We start from the raw sequence: 23,309 nt of genomic DNA, 5'->3' as shown, positions 1-23,309 counted from the left end.
CTCTAGAGACCACATTTATTGTCCAATAATCATAAAACTTGGTCAGAAGTTTGTCCCAATTATATCTTGGATGACTTTGAAATTGGTTTTGGTTGGTTGAAAAACACTGCCACCAGGGCGCAGGGAATTTTTCTTATATGGCTATACTAAAACCATGTTAACACTATAGAGGCCACATTTATTGTCCGATCTTCATGAAACTTGGTCAGAAGATTTATCTCAATGATATCTTGGGTGTATTTGAAAATGTATCCTGTTGGTTGAAAAACATGGCCGCTTGAAGTTTAAGATATGCATAAAAGCAATTTAAGATTCCGTATGTGTACCAACCAAGCTCTCTGCATACAAAATTGCAGCATGTTTGTGTTCCATTGCATAACTTTGCATACGCCAGTGTTCTAAGTGAGCTTTGTATTTTTCTTCGTTTCAGTGTTTGGAAGATCCTAGGCTGTACGAGTTAGTAGACACAAGCACAGACACCACAGAGTTTCTCACATTAGAACAGATTACTGACAGACTCTCTCAAGTGGAAACCATGAGTTTATTGAGTTGATTAGTTTATTAATAACACAGCAGTAGCTCATATTTGCAACTAACACATGAAATCTTTAGTTAAGTTTAAACTAACTGTCATGTTTTAAAAGTCACTAATGAATTCTTTTACATGTATGTTGATGCATTGTATTTGTAAGATTTTTTAAAGAGGTTTTCCGAAGGAAAAAACTGGTTATTAGATTGGCGAATGTCGGCGGGCGGGTGGTTGGACGGTCTGGCGGGCGGGCAGAACAAGCTTTTCCGGGCCATAATATTGTTGTTCATTGTAAGATTTTAAAATCATTTGGCATATTTGTTTACCATCATTAGACGGTGTGTCGCACGAAAGCATTACGTCGATATCTCCAAGGTCAAGGTGACACTTTGAGTTCAAAGGTCAAAAATGGCCATAAATGACCTTGTCCGGGCCATAACTATGTCATTCATTGTGACATTTTGAAATCATTTAGCACATTTGTTCACCATCATTGGACGGTGTGTTGCACGAAAGAATTACGTCAATATCTCCAAGGTCAAGGTCGCCAAACTAAAAATATATTTATTTTGAAACAAAGGGGGTTAATTATAAACAATCAGTTCAGTTTGAGTTGTCTCCCTTTATCAGACTTTTTTTTTCAAATTGAAAACCTGGTTTGGTGACAATTTTGTCCCTTGTTTTAAATAAACTTAAAATATTAAAACTGACTGTACTATTTCATAGAAGCATACGAAGAACAAACATCCTTTAAAACCTGCTCAGAATGATGAAAGCAACCATCTTCAAATAATAAAAATCTACATTAAATATATAAACACAGGTAAATACTGAAGTGTACACTTCTTTAACTTCAATGAAATTTGGTTGTTTTTTCCTTGTTGATGTCCAAGACAGGTTGTCTCGTTTTTTTAAGGCTTAGCCCAGGTATTCTATGTTTCTATTGGTTTCCACATACGTTTGCACGTATAGGGTTATAGAAATTTCTGTGCAGTAAGGAAGTTTTCAATTAATTCAATAGTCAACTGTGATAAATACTTTTAGATCCAAGGCTCAATTGATTTTTTAAAAAGAAGTATTGCAAATGGTATCTGTATTTTCTAGGAAACTTGAGAAGATGGAATATTATAAAGTGTTATAATTGTTAATAATATTCTTTATTATATAAATAAAAACAAAAACATGAACAAAACAGTACCTTATACCTCTAAAATAATAAAATGTGAGCAATAGGCACAATTTTATGTGCTACTTGTAACACTCTGTATTGATAATGGCTATAGATTTATGATCTTTTCAACATTGTCTTCTGAAATGAATCATACTGGCAGTGAGAGATGTACCAAATGTTTATTAAATAACATGTTTTGATACGTCTCCGGACGGACACACGCGTTTGTTAATGTATAATTCGATCGCAAACATGATATTTCATCTGTTGCAATAAACATGTGTGTTTGTGGTTTTATCCATACCGACTACTTTGCCAATGTGCAGGATTGGTGATGTGACTGAAAGAGAGAACAATAATTGCTCCTGTCTTTCCTAGTGTACGCGTGTTATTTGTTTTAAGAATATTAACAACAACACTGTAAAATATTCACACACAAAGAAGGAACTTGGATCTTGATATGACATTTGTCTCATAGTATATGATCCTTAGAAAGAAAACAAGAACCTTTTGGTAACAATGTGTACCAGATCAGATGTGTCTGACGCAAGAAGAAGAATGGCGGGTTTTAAGATTGTGTGCGTCCCGTGTCCCATAAAAAGGAAATGAAGAGTTATGGTTAATGTTTGTCAGGTTATATAAAGGGAGAGAATCAGAGTATCTTGTCAGTCATTGACAGGTCTTTGTAACGAGTACTCCAGAAAGGTAATATGGGTCAGTACTTTGATGGTGTGCATCACTTGATCCACACAACACTTAAATGGTGCGTGTCGCGTGTTCTACAAAATGCGAACATTTTTGTATATTTCGAAGTTAATAAGATTCTTTCCGAGCCCCAATCTACATTACGTCTGGACCCTAAGTGTGCCCCAGTGCTCTTACCTTATTAACTTACGAGACTCACGAGAGTTGGGACAAAATTGGTAATTATAGCCGCAATGTGCAGCTATTTCGTTGTTACTGAAAGATTTTTAATTTCGGCGTGGTCTTCTATTATGGGGGAAGCCGGAGTGAACACAACCTGTCCGGTATGGTGACCATCAACAAACTCGCATGTTGCCGGGAACGGAGCTTGAGCCCTGGTCGCCCAGGTGAGAAGCGAGTGTCCTAACCACTCCGCTAGCCGGAGAGCCGCTATGCAAATAACAGTCAGCCATAGCTTATATGTACAACGTAATCAAAAGATAGCGAATGAGTATCAGTCAATGGCTGATGAATGTCACGTGTTCCACATATAGCGAATAAGACGTAGTCGTTGGCTGACGTGTGTCACGAGTTCCACATGGTCTGCATGCGCCGGAACTCCTTGCCGATCTCTTTTGGCCGATTTTTGTAGAACTGACTGAAGGCTTCTTTAAGTTTCTTCTGAGTTTCCCGGTCGTCGTCCACGTTGCCAGAACTGTACCTAGAGCGATGACAGAAACAATCATTATTGTGGCCTTTTTATTGTCAAGTAGATTATTTTAATGAAAATTGTCATATGTCCAAGACGTTTACTAATATTAAACGTCTATTTCGAATCGGTGCTACTTTAAAAACGACGATATTGTAATTCAAGTTTTCAATGGATACACAATATAAATGTTTACATTGATTTGTAGTTACAGTCGGTTAGAAATGTATCTCAGATGACTGTATAGTTAAATAGCATACCCTTTCTCGGAGCTGACTCTTGTAGGTTTAGATTTTGAAGAATCAGAATTCGAACTCTGAAATTAAAAATATAATGTCTGTAATGTAGTTGTTATGTTTCGCTTGTATTCTTAAAGCGTTGGCACTTATAGTTTTTTACTAATATGTACCAAGGAATAAGTCCGTTACTATGCATAGCAGCTAACGTTTCCAGATGAATGAACGTTGACATGGTACATTTTACAATTATTCATGTTTACAAATGTGTATATTCGTTAAAATGATATTTGAACAATGTATTTGAACAGATTACGTTCTTAACGCATTATAAGATTACCGATGGATTAACATGAAACTACAAACAATTCAATAGGCATTAGCTTCTGCCTTCAAGCAATACGTATTTTGCCATCATTTAGGGACACTAGCATTCTATATAGCTGGATGATCACAAGATCTGTCAACATTCGACTCAAGCCTGCACAGGGGAAGGTTAATTTCCAATCCGTTGGTTACAGGCTTTCTAACAAATACAAGGATTTACTCGTCAGCAATGCTCTGAGCTACATCAGGATTGGCTTAGTTTATTGTTAAGTTAGTGTTTTATTTCTTGGTGTTATTAACGAAATTTACGTAAAAGGCAGAACTGAAATTTCACTCAGTAATCATACATCAATAGAATACAACTAAACAGTACGCAAAATGGCTGACAACGTGCTGAGATTTAGTCATTTATAGAAGCGTAAAAGATTCAATTAATATCTTTAAATTCGTAATGACCTTTCTCGCCTATTTAAAAGTCTCTGACAAGCGTTTGTGGAAAAACAAACTGAACATGCCGGTGCGAATAAGCCAACATGTTTGAGTTTGAAGTTCTAGTGACCACAAATGGGAACATAAAAAAGCTTAAAATACCGGTAAACACAATCGTTCGAAGCTCTAAACAAAAACCTTTTTCACAAATTACGGATCTTTTTCCCACCTTTGTAAACGTAGCATTCCTATAGTCTTATTATTCACAAATATTATTATTAATATTTACATTTTCTGCGAAGGTTGTATTTTAATATCTATATTAATTGAACTACTATTATTATGTAATCTTGTTCCGTTTTTTGCCACGTTTAAAATTTGACATCTTAACTCTCATTCTTCACAGATGCATGAAACAACATTATCACAGAAAGAATGATCCGTGAAAGATATGATATGAGAACAAATGATCTGTGAACATGTCAAACATGTAAAAACAAAAAGTAAAAGTGAAAAATTATGATCTGAGAAAAACATGTTGCATCTGTAAAAATATCATATGTGAAAAACTATTATTTGAAAAATATATTCGTATAAAAGAAGTGACAAATATGATCTGCGGAAACATATTATCTGTTAAAAAAAAACAACATTAAAATGGTAAACAGATTAAACAAGAGGACCCGCATACGTACAGATCTTGGCGAGAAATCCCGTCGGTTGTTAACAACTACGGTGAGACTGCGCATTAGTGGGTGGCGGGTCTGGTTAGGTCGGAACGGCGGAGGGCCGAGAGTTTGCTAGTAAAACAGTAGAACAAGGAAGGTGTTAATAAAAGAATACAATGCCATGTGAGCACTAATAAGGTGGAACGAACAATAGCGGTGATTTGTTACCAATTTAGTTTGTTAAGGGAATTATCAACGAAACGTTTATTGGTCTTAGGTAACTTGCTTAATTATTGTTCACGCTGAAACCTGCATATTTATTAAAGTATAAGAAAAATATAAAATTACAACTTTTAAAAAGTTACAAATCTCAAAAAAGACAAGATGTTAATGTTACGGCATAAATTAAATAACTAATTTAACATTGTTTTATTAAGCAATAAAGAGTAGATGCGTTCAGAAAAGTAAAAGTAAGGTAAATGTGACATGAAAGTTAATGACAAATATTTGATATTAAGCAGATTGATTGGGCAATTACACAAAAACTCAAATGTTTACGTTCTGCGGAGAATTAGAATATACAGCCCATTGTATTTATAAAGTTACGTACATGATAATATGTAACAACGTTCATGTAATAGCATACACTTTGTGTAACCCAAATATATATAAGTCTCTAAACGTCATTTAATTTGTAATATTTTGTATACAACTTTACATTGTGTGTACGGGGCGCGTTATATACATTTTCAACAATAATGCACGTGTAATCGTCTTAAAAGCTGTACATTATCTGTTTAGTCTTAATAAATATAGGCTTTACTATATAATTTAAAGGTGATAGGGAACTTAATGGGTATAGACTTTAAATTCGTAATGAACACACGTCTTGCGAGTATAAATATAGCGTGGGAAAAAAATAATTCGAAATAGGAAAAGCGTAATACACGAGAAATATATTATAATAGAGGTGGGGAAGTGCGGTGTTGGTGTGCAATCAAGGGATAGGGCGGAATGTGCAATCGTGCTCACACCTGTACGAAATGTCAGACCTTCAGATGTGAATCTTTCGCTTTTGTTTTGGATGGCTGAAATAATGGATACGATTAAAGGCCTGCACCATAGTTAACATTTAATTTTTATGAACCTCGTTCAGTGTTTAAAGTGTCGTCCCAGATTAGCTTGTGCAGTCCTCATAGGATTATCAGGGACGACACTTTCCACATAGAATGCATTTTGGTTTAGAAGAGACTTCATGTACACGAACATTCCATAAAAACGTCCCTGACTACCGTGTACGATACTTTGCCAAAAAAAAACAACCAATACTATAATGGTTAAATTACAGTAATATGTATGTTGGATCATAGAAACTATTAATATAAAAGAGTTTGTAAGCTTTAGAGGGGCATTTCAGCAATATTACAATTTAGTATCAACAATAATCGAATGTATTGTGAAAATGCCGTTAAAATGAAAGTATTTCTCTGTTCTTTTAAATCCATAAACGTTATTCAAATAGGATATAATGACACGTGTGTTTTGAAATAATATTTGGCACACTAAGTTTAAAAAAAAACATATGTTGATCAAATAAACAACAATTTGGCATTTTACTAAATGTTTTAGCCCATGTAAACAAACTTTTTAATCTTTCAAATCAGAATATATTGGACATTAATAAGTTATTGAATGTGTAATGTTTTATAGATTGTTATAGATACATTTCTTGTGAGAGGCCAGCTAAGAAATCTACAGTTTTAAGGTTCTATTCTTCAAAAAATCATGTATATACATCAACATTAATATAAACGATATACAGCAATCAAAATATTTTCGTTTTCCCAATTCATAACGTTAATGCTTTTGCTAGATCTAAATACTTGTAACCATTCTTTCTTTACAATAACAAACAAATAATGTTCCTAGTTTGACTTGAGTTAACTACATAAACATTCAATTAAACAATTAGGTTTCAGAAATTCACTGTAGTTAAGTTGACATGTTAATTGTGTGTTAATAACCACGAGTAACGAGTAAAACAGTCATTATACAATAAAACATCCACCTTTTGTCACCAAAATAATATTGTATTTTTAAATCTTTTTCGATCGAGCACATTAGATTGCCGTTTTAGAAATGATCAAATGTTGTATTCAAACTATATTCATGGTAAGGTGTTTAGGTCGTGTTATTCATAATTAATAGTTTTCTGTTCTTATTATTCAACTAAAAGACACGTTTTAATTGAAGTGTGAACCAAGCATAGCGCTTTCTGTTGGTGAATCACTAGTAAGCATTGCGGAAAAAGTCTTAAATTTTCTTTCGTTTTGGTTTTAAATTTCTTAACAGTATATTGCAGGAATATAAGTAAATAAACAACAACGTCCTTTCTATAGAATGCAAGACTGACTAACTACATAAGCACCGTGTCAAGCATTTTCTTATTAAATTAGGGCTCATGGCGACTAGTGCCGTAGTAGTGCCGTAGTTCCATGAGAATCTCAAGCTAGGCGACTAGTGCCGTAGTTCCATGAGAATCTCAAGCTAGGCGACTAGTGCCGTAGTTCCATGAGAATCTCAAGCTATGTCTTTAAATTTCGTCAATACAATATTTATTTTAATGGGATAAAATTTCATTCAAAGACGAGGCTTTCGGTTAATAAAAGGTAACACTAAGAAACGTCACTGTAACAAAGCCACGTATGGCGGTAAAGAATAAAGCATTTTCTGCAATAAGTGATGGTCTAATATGACATTGTTCTACCAAAAAAAAAACATTTTTAAGAACCATTTTAAATGATTTTATAAAGATGTAACATTGAAAGCATGCACGTTTTTGTCATTTTTCGGCGAAAATTCGAAATAATATTTTAGTTTTGGCATATTCTAAATGTTTGTTATGTACACTATTTTTTGTGCTCATCAGGCGACGCTTACATAAAAAAGTCTATACTAATAACGAGTACCGGTACTTAATGACATAGGCACTCAACATATTTGCGAACGCACACGGACCTGAAATTGAGCCTACATATACTTTTTCGGCCTTCTTGAGGTCAAATGTCACATATAAAACAACAGTTAAATGTACATGTATGTTTTATGTGTACTATCGAAACTTATATTGTTCTTAACATTGCACCATATTAGCCGAGGATACGCCCATTTAAGTTTAAACTCGTGCCTTTCACCTTTCCAAACAAGTTCACCTTTTTGTAATACTCATTGTGGCTCACTGCCCAATAATCCTGGCTGGTCGGGGTCAGCTAGGAAGTAACAGCATTTATAATCATGTTGTTTATGATTGATTTTCATATATTAAGAGATTAACATATGAGGCCTAGGTGCTATTCACCTTTCAAAAGAGAACATGTAGTTTTGTGTACATTAGAACGTTAACTAAACCTATATTTTAAATATGTTGAACTAATTGTTCGCTAACAAATTTTGTATTCGTTTTGTACATATTTTATATTCCTTTCAATCCAAAGATGTTTGCAATAATTATGCAAATATTAACAGTATTTCTACGTTTTGCGAACGACGTTAATAGTACAGAAATAAAGAGCGTCAAGCGTTATATTGAATCAACTTAAGTAAAAGGGTGTGCATATTTAGGTTGTTGTGTGCAAGTTCAGCATGACGTTTCAAAAATGGAATATCGCGAAATAAGTGTCACAACTACTTACCTTATCATTTCCTTTGGACAAAATGTCAATTCCTTTCTTCAGGAGCAAGAATCCGTCGTCAATGGCGTTCTTTTGCATATCCAGAATCTCAGTGGTCGTCATACCAGTATCACCCGAAGCATGATCTGACGTCACGAATTTTGGCGCGCACGTGTGTTGCGTGTAAATGCTTTTATCCATAGCGGGAAGTAGTTCGCCTATACTGTAGTTCGTAGTTTGTCTGTCAATGTAGGAGTATTCCTGCGACCACATGCCGTCTTTTGGTTTCGGATCATGCACTACACGAACATCTCTTACTTGAGAACTCTGTTTCGGCTGCTGCGATGGTTTAATACTGTTATTTGCGGCTTTGTTTTCACCATGAGGTGGCGTTGTTTGCGCCATTCCGGTGGCTACAGCGACCCCTCGTGGAGTAAGCGCATGCGGCGTAGGGCTGCCGCAATATGACGACCCGGAACGTGAAATCGCTGAACCGGCGCGTGACTGACTGGGAATGTTTCGTTGTACGTTAGATCCTGCACGCAAACTAGGAGTGTTACTATTCCTGGACGGATGTCTGTTGTCACGAATATCCGGGGGTCTCTCTTTCATGGGTTGCATTTGAGTCTGATATATCAATGGGCATGTTTCTTCCGAATTTTGTATAGTTATTTTTCTAAGGACTAGAGTGACAGGCTTCATATTGTCAATATTGTACACAGTACTTTCCTGGGTAGGCTGTAATAGCTCAGGTTGATAACAACGGTTCAATTCTTTGTTTCGTTTAAGTTTTGCATATGACCATGTGGAGTCTTCGCTTTCGATTTTCCTCTCTATTCGGAGGCTATCGTGCGCAAGAGCAACATTAGGATCCGGCAGATGACAGATGGTCGGCGGCTGGTGAGTATACGAGAATCTCGCGCGATTCATTGCAAGGACTTCACTATACTGCTTGCTTAAAGCGTTCATGCTCGCTCTTTCCCGCGAATGATCTGGATGGTGAGAATTGGATGGCAGCTCAGAGAGATCCATCATGCTACGGTAATTCTTACTTTTTTCCAGCTCTATATTGGCGCCACTTTCCTCGCCGTCGCTTACGGCGTCCTGCGTCCGTTCCGCGCTAGACGTTTTCGAACAATATCCCTCATCATCTTCGTCTGCCTTGGTCGTCCGCCTGTCGCGCGAGAATTTTAGAAGACGCTTAATTTTCATGTGAGTGTTGCTCCTTTCAAGTTTCGCTTGAGCGTGAATGTCCTGAACGCTTTTGCTTCGTTTCTCAGTTTCCTCATTTACAGGGACATTGTTTTCGCGGAAGGTATTGGCTTGACGACCATTGTCATCGTCGTCTTCCGCATTGTCACCGTGATCTTCCTTGAACTCCGTCGGCATTAATGTTCCCAAACTCACATTGTTCGTGTATTTAAGCGTCGCAACACTGGATGTCTTCTGATTGGTTACATTCGGTGTCGTCTTTTCTCGCGGTTTGTACACGTCATGAAGACTGCTTTTCATAAAGATGTCAATGTCATCTATATTTGGACACCTGTGATGTATGGACACGCGGCATTCCTCGTCTAATGACGCAGGGTGCTTTTTGGTTCCTGTAAAAGAAGCCATAGGTATTTGCAGCACTTTTTCCTAAAAAAAAATCGTTGACTACTTATAAGCATAAGTTAAGAAATAGAAAAATAAATTGAATCGAACTAATTTTTATTACAATCACATTTTTTGATAATTTAAACATTAACCAATACAGGTTAATCAACGGGGTTCACAGAGGTTTACACACGGGCTGGACAGAATGTAAACAAACCGCTAAAAACTTACACGTCGAATTTTTGGCCAAGAACACAGGTTTATTAAATAAAGTAATTCGGATTTATTTCACGTTGCCATATGCAGCATAAAAATTGTCTTTTATGCACTAGTTAAAATTCGTAAGAAAAACTGTGTTAAAAAGTTATTTGAAGAAAAGCACCACATGCCGGTGTGTTTACATCAATTAAAGTGCAATTGTGAACCCCGCAAGTCACGTGATCCTGCACCCTGAATACTTAAAAACACTGAAGAAAGAAATGTTTGTTTTCTATGTGAGACGTCATGTTATTACCCATGGAGAGTGAGGCAATTAGACATTTTATACAAACACACGATACTAGCTCGTCCTATTAACCATTGGCTCCATTATTTTTATGAAATAACTCAATATAGCAGCGAAAGCATTTCGTTATCCTCTCTGTTTTGTATGAGTATTTCTAGAACACTGACCATTATCGTTGATCGAAGGCACGGTATTAAAGGGGCCTTTTCACAGATTTTGGCAGTTTTTAACTTATTCATTAAATGCTTTATATCGATAAATGTAAACATTGGATCGTAAAAGCTCCAGTAAAAAATCAAGAATAAAATTTAAAAAAGGAAAAGAAAATTGCCCGGACCAGGTTTCGAACCAGTGACCCCTGGAGTCCTGCCAGAGTCGTGAAGTAAAAACGCCTTAGGCTACTGAGCTATTCCGCCGAGTACATATACATGAAGTATTTTATACCTTATATAAGCAATCTTCGTAGTTTCACAAAATTTAACGACAAAAACAGAACTCTCCAAATTATTCAATCGTTTCGCGTTGCAACGCTTTATAATTTTTAGGTTTTAAAATCGTCAAAAGATGCATATAATGGCTATATTAGACCATGGTAAATGTTCAGTATTACTGTTTTCTCACAAATATCATAACTAAAACGAAAATTTGCGAATCTGAAACAACTTTTTTCAATTTTGTCAATTTACCAAAGCGTGAAAAGATCCCTTTAACAAAATACATAACCAATTTCATTTGTTCCAGTTATTTCAGACAGTCAAGTTACACAGATACGCCCGTAATAAATATACTGGGTAGCACATTTTCAAGACATTTAAATTTAAACGTTGTGTGGTGTTAGTGGATAGGGATACAATTGTATGTCACGGACACCAACTAGAGCGTATCAATGAGTTGTGTCAGTGTTTTATGGTGCTGGTAAAGGTTATATAGATCTGGTTTAACCCATTTATGCCTAGTGGACTCTCCCATCCTTCTAAATTGGATAAATTTATTTCCAAAATTAGGGATGTCTAGTATATTTTTTTCTAAATTTAGAATATTTCGTACAGAAATTCCTTTAAGACAACAGCGCAGACCCTGATGAGACGCCGCATTATGCGGCGTCTTATCTGGGTCTACGCTGTTTGCCATTTACTTTTTATAGACGCTATGCATAACTGGGTTAAAACAGTTGGTTGTGTTGCTGTTGTATTGTTTATTTCGTCGTTTGCACTAGTATGTCAGTCATATCAAGGCCGTCAGTTCACCTTCCTGTGTTCCGGGTTTGACAGTACTTAGTGGACGTACGTATTCCAATGACTGACGACTGCCCTTCTTGAATCAAACGTATGAGATAATGCCGTAGAAAGAACTATCCCACACATGTTGTTTGGCCGGGCTGGGGATCAAGCCCGCAATTCTCGGATATGTAGTACAGCCCTCTAACAACGGAGCTAACCGACCCAAAATTAGTTTACCAACAAATCGTCCATTTGAATTTTGTCAAGGTCTAATGAAAGAAATATAGTTAATAGTACAAACGATGAAATCATCATTTTCTGTCACGTACAGAAAGACCAAAGGACGGACGAACATTCAAGACAATCACTCTCTTCCAACCGCATCCAGATACAGGGAGCATAAAGTATTACGGTTATTTAATAGCATATTAAACACAATAGGATATTTTAGGAAAAAAAAACATGAGTAAACAAAATTAAACACCTGTATAATAAGCACTACAATAACATATCGAGATTAATAATACAAACACGTGGTGTAGTGGGAAATAAACACTACTAAGCTTCACACAATGCGGGTTATGTGATTGATATAGTGGTGGAGTTATTTTTGGGACACGCAAGTGGGTAAATCGGAAGAAAATAAATAAAAGTATGAAAGAATATAAAACAGTAAAGGTGGATTAAAATTGAATATGCATAATATGTTGGATTTAAGCAATGCCTATGTTTTAACATGTCCCTTATAACACGTATACAACTTAGAATATGATGGTTTGGTGATCATCTGGAGTGTAAATGAGCAAACTGTATGATATGTGTTGTTGTTTTTTTCAATGGAAATGATGTACATTGGACGATTCATACTTTAATATCTTTGATTCGCGTATATTCCATTTTAGACGAAAATAGTTTGAGTTTGATGGATTATTTTTAACCTACCCGAAATTTCTTGGACATCCGGGACGTTTTACAAAACTAATTTAAACGCGCCGTATACATAAGTTCGTTACCAATCCCAAACAATTTATGTGACGGGGCTTGGGTACGAACTCCCAACATTGGTTTTGAATGCATAGTCTTACCAAACGGAGCTAGCATAGAAAATGCCCTGCTTAAATCGTTTCCCTGTAATACAAATGCACATATTTCAGGTCATAATGTCTGAATGAAACAAATTAGGTAACCCCATCTTTTTCTCGAATTTGTATTTAAGTTATTGATTAATGAGCGCAAACTAACCACATCTGATGTTTAATGTTACGACAAATAATATATATATATATATATATGGTGTTTTTGTCATACTCTTTTGAATATTATATGTGCACAATGATTGTACCTTATATTATACGCTCGTAAAATCAAACTGCTTACCTAATGGATGAACTTAAATGTTTCACCGAATGGCATAGTATAAATAAATGAAAATGAAGAAAATAAACAATAAATAGTTGACAAGCCACAACATTAAACGTGCGGTGTGTATGCACACAAATTTTTCTACGATAAAAGTACAGTGATACTAAATACATATTTTCTATCTAACATACAATCCAACTACATGTGAAGATTCATACCATCTGGCCAATTATCAGCAATGTCTACAAATGCAGAAAACAAATCAAGAACAGGACCATGTCTTATTAAAGTTCTTACGACACATTTTAGTAATGACTGAATTATTCCACAAACAAAAATTCACATTCATGATCAGTTCCTCAATTTAAGAACATATAAAAGATACACTGCAAATAAAGAGTAAAACTGAAATAAAATAATCGTAATTACACGTGTTTCTTTAACAATTCTAAAACATGTGCATTTACCTATTTACTGAAAACAATAAAGGTATTGCAGAATGTGTTTGGTCATGTTGTTGCAAAATAACTGGCCTGTTTACCACGGCCGAGTATCAAATAATTGTATTTTTTCACAACGTCATCTTGCATATTAAATGAACTGTCTTATTTCTAAATTTAACTAGGTTGTTACTTTGAAATAGGTCGTTAAAACTTTTGAGCAACCGGGTCCTGGTATATTAAATCAGAAGCTCTAATTGATGTTCTTCTATCACCCATCGGGAGTGGGGGTCACACAAAAAAAACTATGATCGTATTTAGTAAGCGTGGCTGAATAATTTTGAGCTAAATAAGATTGACAATGATAAAAGAACATGGCTTCCAACAAACGACATTTAGTCTTTTATATTGGGATATATTTCCAAACGCTGGCTTACTCCAAACAGATTTAAAAAAATAATTAATATTTACTTTTAACGGCTGCGCGCATATGAACAACAATTTATATTACGCCAGTATATAAAAACCAGTATATAAAAAGGCGATCAAAAAACAGCTTGACAGAAAAAATATGGAAAAAAGCACTAAAAACTATCAATCGGCTGTTAACTCTTCATATAAAACCTTTCGTGTTTAAGAATACGTTAAGGGACCTTGTCAAATAATTTCTTTATTTTTGCTTATCGTTTTACGGGTATATATTAAGAAGGTTTCTAAAGAAGGTTTCAACCAGTTTTTCGAGCTACAATTAAAATCTATATTTACCTCTTTTCGACTCCAGTGCCTTCTGACGCTTTGTCCATGCAACTATTCCTACAAATAAAATAATGCAGGTAAATACGAATGAATGACAAACATTTAAAAACTTAACACGAATGGCAAAATGATCTGAATGAAAAATTAATATGAAAAACAGTTATTGCTTCATTATACTCTGTATATATTATGTGTTGTATAGTAAAAAAGAGGTAAAAGAAACGATCTAAAATTGAAAAAAATAAGATGAAAGAAACATAAACGAATGCTTCCGTACTTGTGTCAATATTAAATTACATATGTATAATTATAGGAAATTTTGAAATTTGTTCTTTGTAAACTAAATATATACCTTCACAAACGTAATTGTGTAAAAATGATAAGATTCTTTATCTGTTAAATGTATTTCATATTTAAGTAGGTATGCACGTGTCATTACGATCGACCTTACTGATGTATGTTCGTGCAATCCGTGTGCTATTTGTTATCAGTAGATTCGTTTATTACGAGATCTGGACTAAATATCGAGCCCTTGGGAAAGGATCATGTTTGCGGACACCTGCTGATACTAATTAACCAAACTATTTTACACTTTTCATAAACATCTATGCTCTGGTATGTATATGAATAAATTTGAATAATTTAAAACGCTGATTGATAAGCTTAATACACTGCTCAAATGATTCCCAAACTGTTATTCAAGATATACGACTGACACCAACGTTAGTTGATACATGCTGATGAGCTAGATAATGAGTGACAATTATTTCCTCCACTGACGTTTCTGCTGGAAGACGTGGGCAATCGTTACTTAACGCAGTTATGTCTTTAATTTCATTAATATATTTTAATTTATTTGGAATGATAGCGTTATATTGATTTCGTTTGTTTTGCTAATTGTATGATTTAGAGACTATAATTGAAAGAATCTACAGCTGATGATAATGATGCGAATGTTGAATGTGTTGGACGTGGTTTTGGCAGTGATAAAGCGGTGTACTGTTTTTTAATCGTGGTTACCATGCTGATGATTACGATTAATGTTAGAACCATATTTACACTCACCATCGTCCGCGTTAAACTGATCGTCCCATCCCGCCACCGACCATTTTCTGCCCTTTTCTGGTTTCCTGTTGTGAGAAACAACATTCACATTAGTTTTCTGCCGTACAAACGTGCGCTCAGCTTGAATACTTCTTTGCTTCAACTGCGCTATCTTGCACTGGAGACCAAGTTCCGGTAGACTAAATTTCTGGGGATCGAAATCGTAAAATCGAATCGAAGTTTTTTCCGTCGGAAGAAAGGACGGACTGAACGTATGCGACTTATCGATTTTCAGTACATTTGGTAGACTTGTTTCAATTTTTTTCGGTGCGCTGTCCTTTTTATGTTGCGATTTTATGTCAGATTTTGTGGATTGTTTTTTGTGTTCCACAGGTTTAGATTTTACACTGGGCAGATTGAATTCTGCTGCCTTCCATAGGCGGGTCCGCTGTCGTGTAAATCTTAAAGTATTCTCCCTAGCAAACGTTGGCTCCTTTGGAAGGTTGATCGATGGGCATTGCATGTTTTGCTAATCAAGCGCTAACATTTATGCCAATCCAAACTCATATAGAACTAATACAACTAGCTTTTAATTCTTCACATGCTGCTAGCTCTCATTTAATATTTCGTATGTACTCCATTTATTCTTTCTCCGTATGCAACTTAGAACTTAAAATTTTAGTTTATCACTGACGGTTCTTTTTCATGAAAAGGCGTATGTCTATAATCTTTTATAAACCGTTGGTAACCTTTGTTTTTGGCTGCGTATTTTAGCAATTATCTTAACCTCTTCGATTTTCTAATCTCGCTTTAACGATTATTAATCGCTACGAACTTTTTGCTTATTTATATTATGCACGCATTTCGCTATGTACACTTGTTTGTTGAATTTCTCCACGAGTTTGATTACAGACAAAGTGTACCTTTCCAATGTTAAACATGTTCTGATATTTTCTATTTTCACTTTAAACTGAAATGCACAATTATAATTTGATCATTAAAAAATACCGGTATAAAAAAACCACTTTTCTTGTGTGTTATCCATCTTTCTGGATCATATACTGCAGTGTTAATACCCGGTACTTAATCAATGAATTCATGAATACAATCAGACTGCCTGTTTATCTATAGTATACCTATTAATTATTGATTGTAAGACGTTAATCTATTTGATTTCGCCCTTTAATATCATTAATCTTTTTGTGCGTTTAATCCATTAATCTGCATACTACAGTTTTATGTTTAATAATCGAGATGTGAGTGACGTCGTACCACGGTGATTTGTCAGTACTTGACACTGATTACATAGTGACAAACTGCCAATCGCGTGCAACAATATTAGCGATCATATGCTGGGCCGCATTGCGTTAAGTTTTTGTAGCAATTCTCAACTTAAATTAAAAGCCCGGATTTGTGTGTTGAGGAAAAGTTCTTGATCAACGTGAAATGTTAAACATACTTTGCAATACTTTAATAATTAAAATATGGCAACTTGTGACAAGTGAGAATACTTTTTTTTATTTCAAGCGACTTACATTTTAGTTTTTCTAAGATTATTTGAGCCAACATTTGGGAAAACGGGGCTAAATGCATGTGCGTAGTGTCGTCCCGGATTAGCCTGTGCAGTCCACACAGGCTAATCAGGGACGACATTTCCCTCTAAACTGTATTCTCGTTTAGAAGAGACTTCATTTCAACGAATAATACCATTAACCCTGAGAGTATCGTCTCTGATTAGCCTATGCGGACTGCACAGACTGATCTGAGACGACACTTTACGCAAAACCATTAACCCCCGTTGTCCCATAGCGCTGCTCATTATTAAATATGATCTAGTTAATCGCCCGCACTTCGCTTATGTTGAATATTATGTATTCTATCAGGAGATCACATTGCCTTATCTGATCAAGTAATTGGATAGCCAATAAATCAGCAATTATTTGATCTCTTACATAAAATTACCGCATTGCCAAATTGTAAGTGTCCTACATTTAATGATAGCTGGTGATAATTTAAACAGGCAAGATCTTACAACGACATATCGATAGTTATATAATTTATTCTTTTAAAAATGAAGCGAATGTTAACATCTTTTGTACAACGCTCCTATATTTTAGTTTTGTAATCATGTTTTCGACTGTACATGTACATAGTATAAATTCCTTCAATTGACTGTATATGGGCACTTTAACGCACTTACAAACAGTGCAAAAAAGTCGACATTAATCCCAAATGTAAGCGTTTAAGTTTCTGTCTCTTGTCAACTTGCACTGGCATTCACTATAACCACTGCACAACGAAGTTGGAAAGGGAGGGGCAACTGATTTCAGATTGTCCGTCTGACGTCAGCGTCTTCGTCAGATTTTCTCGCCCGAAGCATATCTTCAAAACTAAAAGAGGTTTAAGCGTATAACTTTGTTCGCATGTAGATCTCATTAAAAAGGTGTTCAGTGCACAAGAGCACTCCCACATACACCTATTTCTATAGTTATTACCATTTTTGTATCGTTTGTACTTCAATGGTGGCATACCAGAAAAACGAATCGGAAAAAAAATTGACTCTTCAAAGGTAAATAGATCTCACTCAGGGGGTGTGCATTGAACAAGAATCATACCCTTGCTTCAATTTGTTTATATTAACTGTCGTTCGTTAATTCTTTCCGGGTCATATCTTGAAAACTCATAGAAATGTCAACTTAAAAACTTGGTGTTCAAGAAGTTGCCGAGTTGCTTTCATATTTTTTTTTGTCACTTTGTAATGTGCGTACGTAAATTTTGTCCGGCGCCTCACTTGAAATCTCATAGAGGTATCACTTATTAACTTGATATGTATATAAATTTTGTTATGGGGATGTACAGTGTTCAAGAATTAAAACACGTAATTCTTATTTGTATATATATTGTCCTTTATGTTTATTGTTTGAAAGTCATTTCCATTGGTACATATATTAGATTATTGCAGCTAGGCGCACAGGTTAATTTAAATTTAACCTATTCAAGACAAGGCGAATAAATCGCGCAATTATTTTTTGTTATAAAACAATCAGAAATTGAAGTGCATTTTCACAAACATTTGACTAACAAGCAACTTTTAAAGGATATAAATGGAGATTAAGCGTTATACTTTCTTACATTTTACCGTTGTTTTTACCGAAAGAAAATATTGTTGAAAGAATATAGACCCGATTGGACGTAAGGTTACCAAAATGTACTCACATATTGTTTGACAAATCGTGCAAAAATTCAAAATTATTTTCATCTTGTCTTGTTTATTGACCATTTTACTACGTTGTCGTTTTGATAAGGAATTATTTGTTTCATGTGCAATTACCCGTGGCTTATTGTCCGATATAAAACGCTTGATAAAAAAATATGATCGTCAATAGAATATTATTTTTAATAATTCATTTTTTTATTTTAAAAGTGCGTGTGGTTTTAACCGTTATATTTACGTCTATCAACGTAGCATAATTATTTGATTATTAAGTTCATGTCGTAAATTCGCTTACATGCATTCATTTCGTCTGTTGATATGAATTTGATCACAAGAATGCTATAAATCCCTAATTGGCTATTTCGAATGTTGATTTTCAAGTGTTTCTGAATCAATAAACAGTGATATAACGGCTTCCACGGCAAAAAATTACTATTATCCTTTTAGTAAATATTCACATAAATTGACTGTTCACGCTTCACTATAACATTCCAAACATTGCCATTTATCGGGTACCCATTGTATTCAACAGATTATGAGAGAATTGTTATGAACAAATGTGTCAATTGATAAAACATGTGAAAGAAGACATAGCATGAGTCATTTTTTGTGATTTTTTTTTATCGAAACACCGATTGCGCGGTAAATAAATATTTAGGCAAATCGTTTGACGTACACAGATTTGTTTTATTTGTTTTGCAAATGGATGGGGATAACTGGGGGTTTATTAAGAAGTTCCTGTGAGGTGACTTCGGTTAGATTTGCACCCGTTGATCATTGCGGATATCGCCAAAGTAAACACTTCGTGATATTTGACATAAGAAGATATCGCGTTCCTTTCCTCTTCACGATTATTCGAATTCTTATCGGTATTTTCTGAGGTATTTTTCGAATACTCTCTTTTCTTGTAATACATTTAATACGATGAAGGACGACCCCCCCATATGAAGTTGGTATTTTTATAAAACAGCAATTTTTGAAACAAATATACCGGTAATCAGACCATCCGACAACAATTGTATGATTGCGATAACCCGACCAACCACAGATGGGGTCGGTAGACGGTGTTGTTGTTAATGAGTTTTTTTATACCTGTATGTTTATTGATTTATATAACTACATTAATTCTTAATTAATTTAAATGTGACACAATACATGACTGCTGATAACATTTAAATGTATAATAAATTAATAATATGAGCCGCGTTCTGAGAAAACTGGACTTAATGCACATGTGCGTAAAGTGTCGTCCCAGATTAGCCTGTGCAGTAAGCACAGGCTAATCAGGGACGATCCTTTCCGCTTTTGAGGTAATTTTAGTTTCAAGGAAGTCACTCCTTACCAAAATAAAGTTTAGGCGTAAAGTGTCGTCCTTGATTAGCCTGTGCGGACTGCACAGGCTAATCTGGGACGACACTTTACGCACAGGCATTATGCCCACTTTTATCAGAACGCGACACATTTTATCACGAAACTAATATGCCGTGTGTACAGCGTCGTTCGACGATTCGCACTTGATTCGTGACATTCGCATACAAAGCGTGTGCACTCTGACCATGTGATTCACAAATTCAATGCGCTCGAAGAAAATTGTCCGCAAAATTTTGGTTTTTAAAAGATTAGCGGCACATATAATATTCAATTATTTTTATTTACTTCTTTATGATTTACAAATTATCGAGTCAGTCATTTGTTCAACACGTTTGAAACACTAAACGAAAATCGCAAAGTCGTACGAAGTGGATTGGCTGTGACGTTGAATCACCATGACTATGCTTTTAAAAAGTAGTTCTACAAAAAAATGAGTTTTTGCCTAAATAATTAGAGCTAAAATGCACACGATAACTTCAGTCGATATCTTCTGAGGAAATAATAAAATTGGAAGGAATAAACAACCCTACCCCCACCCCACCCCAACCCTCAAGTACTAGCGGAAACATCGTATATGATATATACATTGCATGTGACTGCCAAATGTTGCCAACAGTCTCGTACTTTTGGTACATAACCGTTGAATAGGATGAACGCAGTTTTTTTTATAACAATCAATCAGCTTGATTAGACATTTAATTGATACCACCACGGTCACGTGTTGTCCTTTTAACTGTACAACATCTCAATATACATTCCCGTTATAATTTCTCTGTAGGGTAAAGTGCTTGTGATATTGGAATAACTAGCATTAACTGTTGTTGAACATGAATGCAAAAATGTGTTTAGCATGTTAAGTACATCAAGTACTTGTTGACAGCACCACCCAGTCAATTCAATTAGTCTATTGAGAGTTTGCTTTGTATGAGAGAATATTTATTACCAATGCTTACTATTATATTTACATTTTCGATTCTATAAGTCATGACCCACACAGAAAGGTAGTAAGAAAGAAATGAAAGTTCTTCTTTAGTTCGGTATTCAATCATTGTGTTTGGATGCAAAGTAATTAAGTAGCAGTGGTAAATACGCTTTTCATAATAATATAGAATTTGATAAAGGAAAACATACTTTTCTATTGAAGCACCTTGAATAGAATTCGATCATAACCCAACGATACCAATATTGACCGCAATTGACCAATTGACAAGTTAACATTTTGGAAGGCTTGATCTCCAACCGTTCGACCAGTTTGAACGACATTATTATTTAAGTAATATCTTCAGACAGAAATTTAAACCAAGTTAGGTCTTTGTAATTAGGTTATTACTTGTCAAGTCAATCATTTTCTGTTAATTATTGTTTGATATATTTTACAGCTAATGTGTTACAGACGAACATAATAATGTGGTATTTTTATTTGCTGTAATTACTTAAACTATATCGCTCTTCGATTGATATTTTATACATAAAATCGCTATACAAACCTAGGTGTCGTCGTTTTCGTATCCTTTGTCGGTTGTGCGCTTCCCTGGACACTTCCGGTTGAACACCGGGTACTTCCGGGACCACTCGTAGGGTATCCGAATCTAGTCATATTTATCTTACGTAATCCAATCAATGTTTCAACACTGCATTTGCTTCTTCTTTTTTACAACGTAATTCCTATTGCCTTTTGTTTATTTCTCCCATCTAGCGTGTTTAATTTCTTACCTGAAACACACGTCTTGTTTCGAATTATTGTATCGCGTTAGTTCATGCTTATTTCACTACAAATTAAAATATGTCCATCCTCGTGTGCATGTATATTGTAAAATTAGTTATAACTACTTCTTTTTTATGTTTACATATCGCTGCAAATATTTGACACTACTATGGGAAGATCAACACATTTAAGTGATCTTCCAATACGATTTATGTCTCGATAATTACTTCCTTTCGAATTGGTGTATTCTGCTTTCAAAAGCGCTACACCGAATTTCTGGCCTATATAACCAAACGTAATTTAAATTCATCACAAAACCAATATTGCTATAGAAAGGTTTTTTGTGATATTTCAATTGAAGCCTGTCATATCAACTCCAAGCTTCAAGGGCGCCGTAATATGCCTCATTAGCCACCTTTGAACTAAACAAACAGATTTCAAATGTATAATAAATATTTAAATACATGCTAAAACTTTTATATTATCTAAATATTCAGTGTTAATTAGTGCATATATTCCAAATAATGTGCCTATAAAGATAGCGAAAATGTTTTTTTCGAAGTTTATTTACTGGTCCCTCTGTGTGTTTCGGCAGGACGTATGAAGGGACCAAAACAAAGGGATATTGAAAAATACATCCTTTTAAAATGCACATTGCATAGGCGTTTATTTAAATACAGCCAGATACATATGATTCGTGTTCTGAGAAAACTGGGCATGATTAATTTGCGTTAAGTGTCGTCCCAGATTAGCCTGTTCAGTCCGCACATGCTAATCAGGGACGACACTTTCCACTTTTATGACATTTTTCGTTTAAATGAAGTCTCTTCAAAAATCCAATTAAGGCGGAAAATGTCGTCCCTGATTAGCCTGTGCGGACTGCGGACTGCACAGGCTAATCTGGGACGACACTTTACGCACATGCATTATGCTTAGTTTTCCCAGAACACGACTCATATATTGGAAGGAAGGTGACTACTGATAATACAAATTTGTTTGCATTTTACGAACAATAAGCCAAAATTTTTTATGAACGTTTACCTTTCAGTTTAAATAAAAGTAGAAGTGCTTTCAGTATCCATAAAAAAGAATCTTTTGTTCATCAATCCAATCTCAACCCATGCAATACATTTAAGCTCACTTGTTAAAATAGTAAAATAGTTAAAATACGTTATTGCGCAGATTCTTGTAGTTTAAATTCTTTTAATTGCACTGTTTAGAAAGTATTGCATTCTACAAATATTATCCCGTATTGTAAATTATAATTTAAACAAATACATCATCTCCCAGTGTTCTGTTATACACCACATTACACATTTTTAAAAAGACTGATTTCAAACAAATCACTTGTGATAAGGTTTGCGATAAAATCATAGCATATATTCAGTGATGACCCTAACCATGTGTTTGCATTTAATCGGTTCAAGTCGTTCGCAAATTTTAAATCGAATAGACTTTAAAAACCAATAGAGCTTTTATCACGGTTTTCGGACTGTTATGATTAGGGATTTTTAAAATTATCTAAAACACATCGATGGAAGGATTTGGCAATGCGTTAACGGGCGTACTGTCAGCGGAAATGTTATCTATTGACTATTTGTCGGGTTAACATGAAGCACATTCAGAAGATTTTTGTCCTCGAAACAATGGTCAGATCGTTATATTTAGAGGT

At 35.0% G+C, this 23,309-nt stretch overlaps 2 protein-coding genes across 10 annotated transcripts in view; one reads left to right on the top strand and one right to left on the bottom strand.

Moving 5' to 3' along the window:
- LOC127861961 (probable proline--tRNA ligase, mitochondrial) overlaps positions 1-669 on the top strand; it is a 23,457-nt gene extending 22,788 nt beyond the window's left edge. For both annotated transcript variants that reach the window (XM_052400747.1, XM_052400746.1), the window contains exon 13: positions 431-669. In XM_052400747.1, the coding sequence (XP_052256707.1) occupies positions 431-553 (123 nt within the window). In that variant the 3' untranslated portion in view covers positions 554-669. The remainder of the gene's footprint in view (positions 1-430) is intronic.
- Positions 670-1,670: 1,001 nt separating this feature from the next.
- Positions 1,671-23,204, bottom strand: LOC127861960 (uncharacterized). Of its 8 annotated transcripts, none has more exons than XM_052400738.1 (10): positions 22,679-23,204; positions 21,420-22,059; positions 15,369-15,433; positions 14,313-14,360; positions 13,326-13,349; positions 8,446-10,025; positions 7,966-8,022; positions 4,781-4,885; positions 3,354-3,409; positions 1,671-3,105 (listed from the first exon to the last, which is right to left on the bottom strand). In XM_052400738.1, exons 2-10 carry the CDS (start codon positions 21,527-21,529, stop codon positions 2,970-2,972), a joined length of 2,181 nt encoding a protein of 726 aa, XP_052256698.1. In that variant the 5' UTR covers positions 21,530-22,059; positions 22,679-23,204; the 3' UTR covers positions 1,671-2,969. The 8 variants fall into 8 exon arrangements, with proteins under 8 accessions (XP_052256698.1, XP_052256699.1, XP_052256701.1 ...); XM_052400739.1 differs by having other exon boundaries at positions 21,420-21,918; XM_052400741.1 differs by having other exon boundaries at positions 21,420-21,701.
- Between the last annotated feature and the right edge of the window lie 105 nt (positions 23,205-23,309).

This window comes from Dreissena polymorpha, chromosome 16 (genome assembly GCF_020536995.1).
Source record: "Dreissena polymorpha isolate Duluth1 chromosome 16, UMN_Dpol_1.0, whole genome shotgun sequence".
NCBI classification, from domain to species: Eukaryota; Metazoa; Mollusca; class Bivalvia; order Myida; family Dreissenidae; genus Dreissena; species Dreissena polymorpha.
Note: the sequence above shows the minus strand (reverse complement) of the source record. Positions and strands in the feature narration are given on the sequence as shown.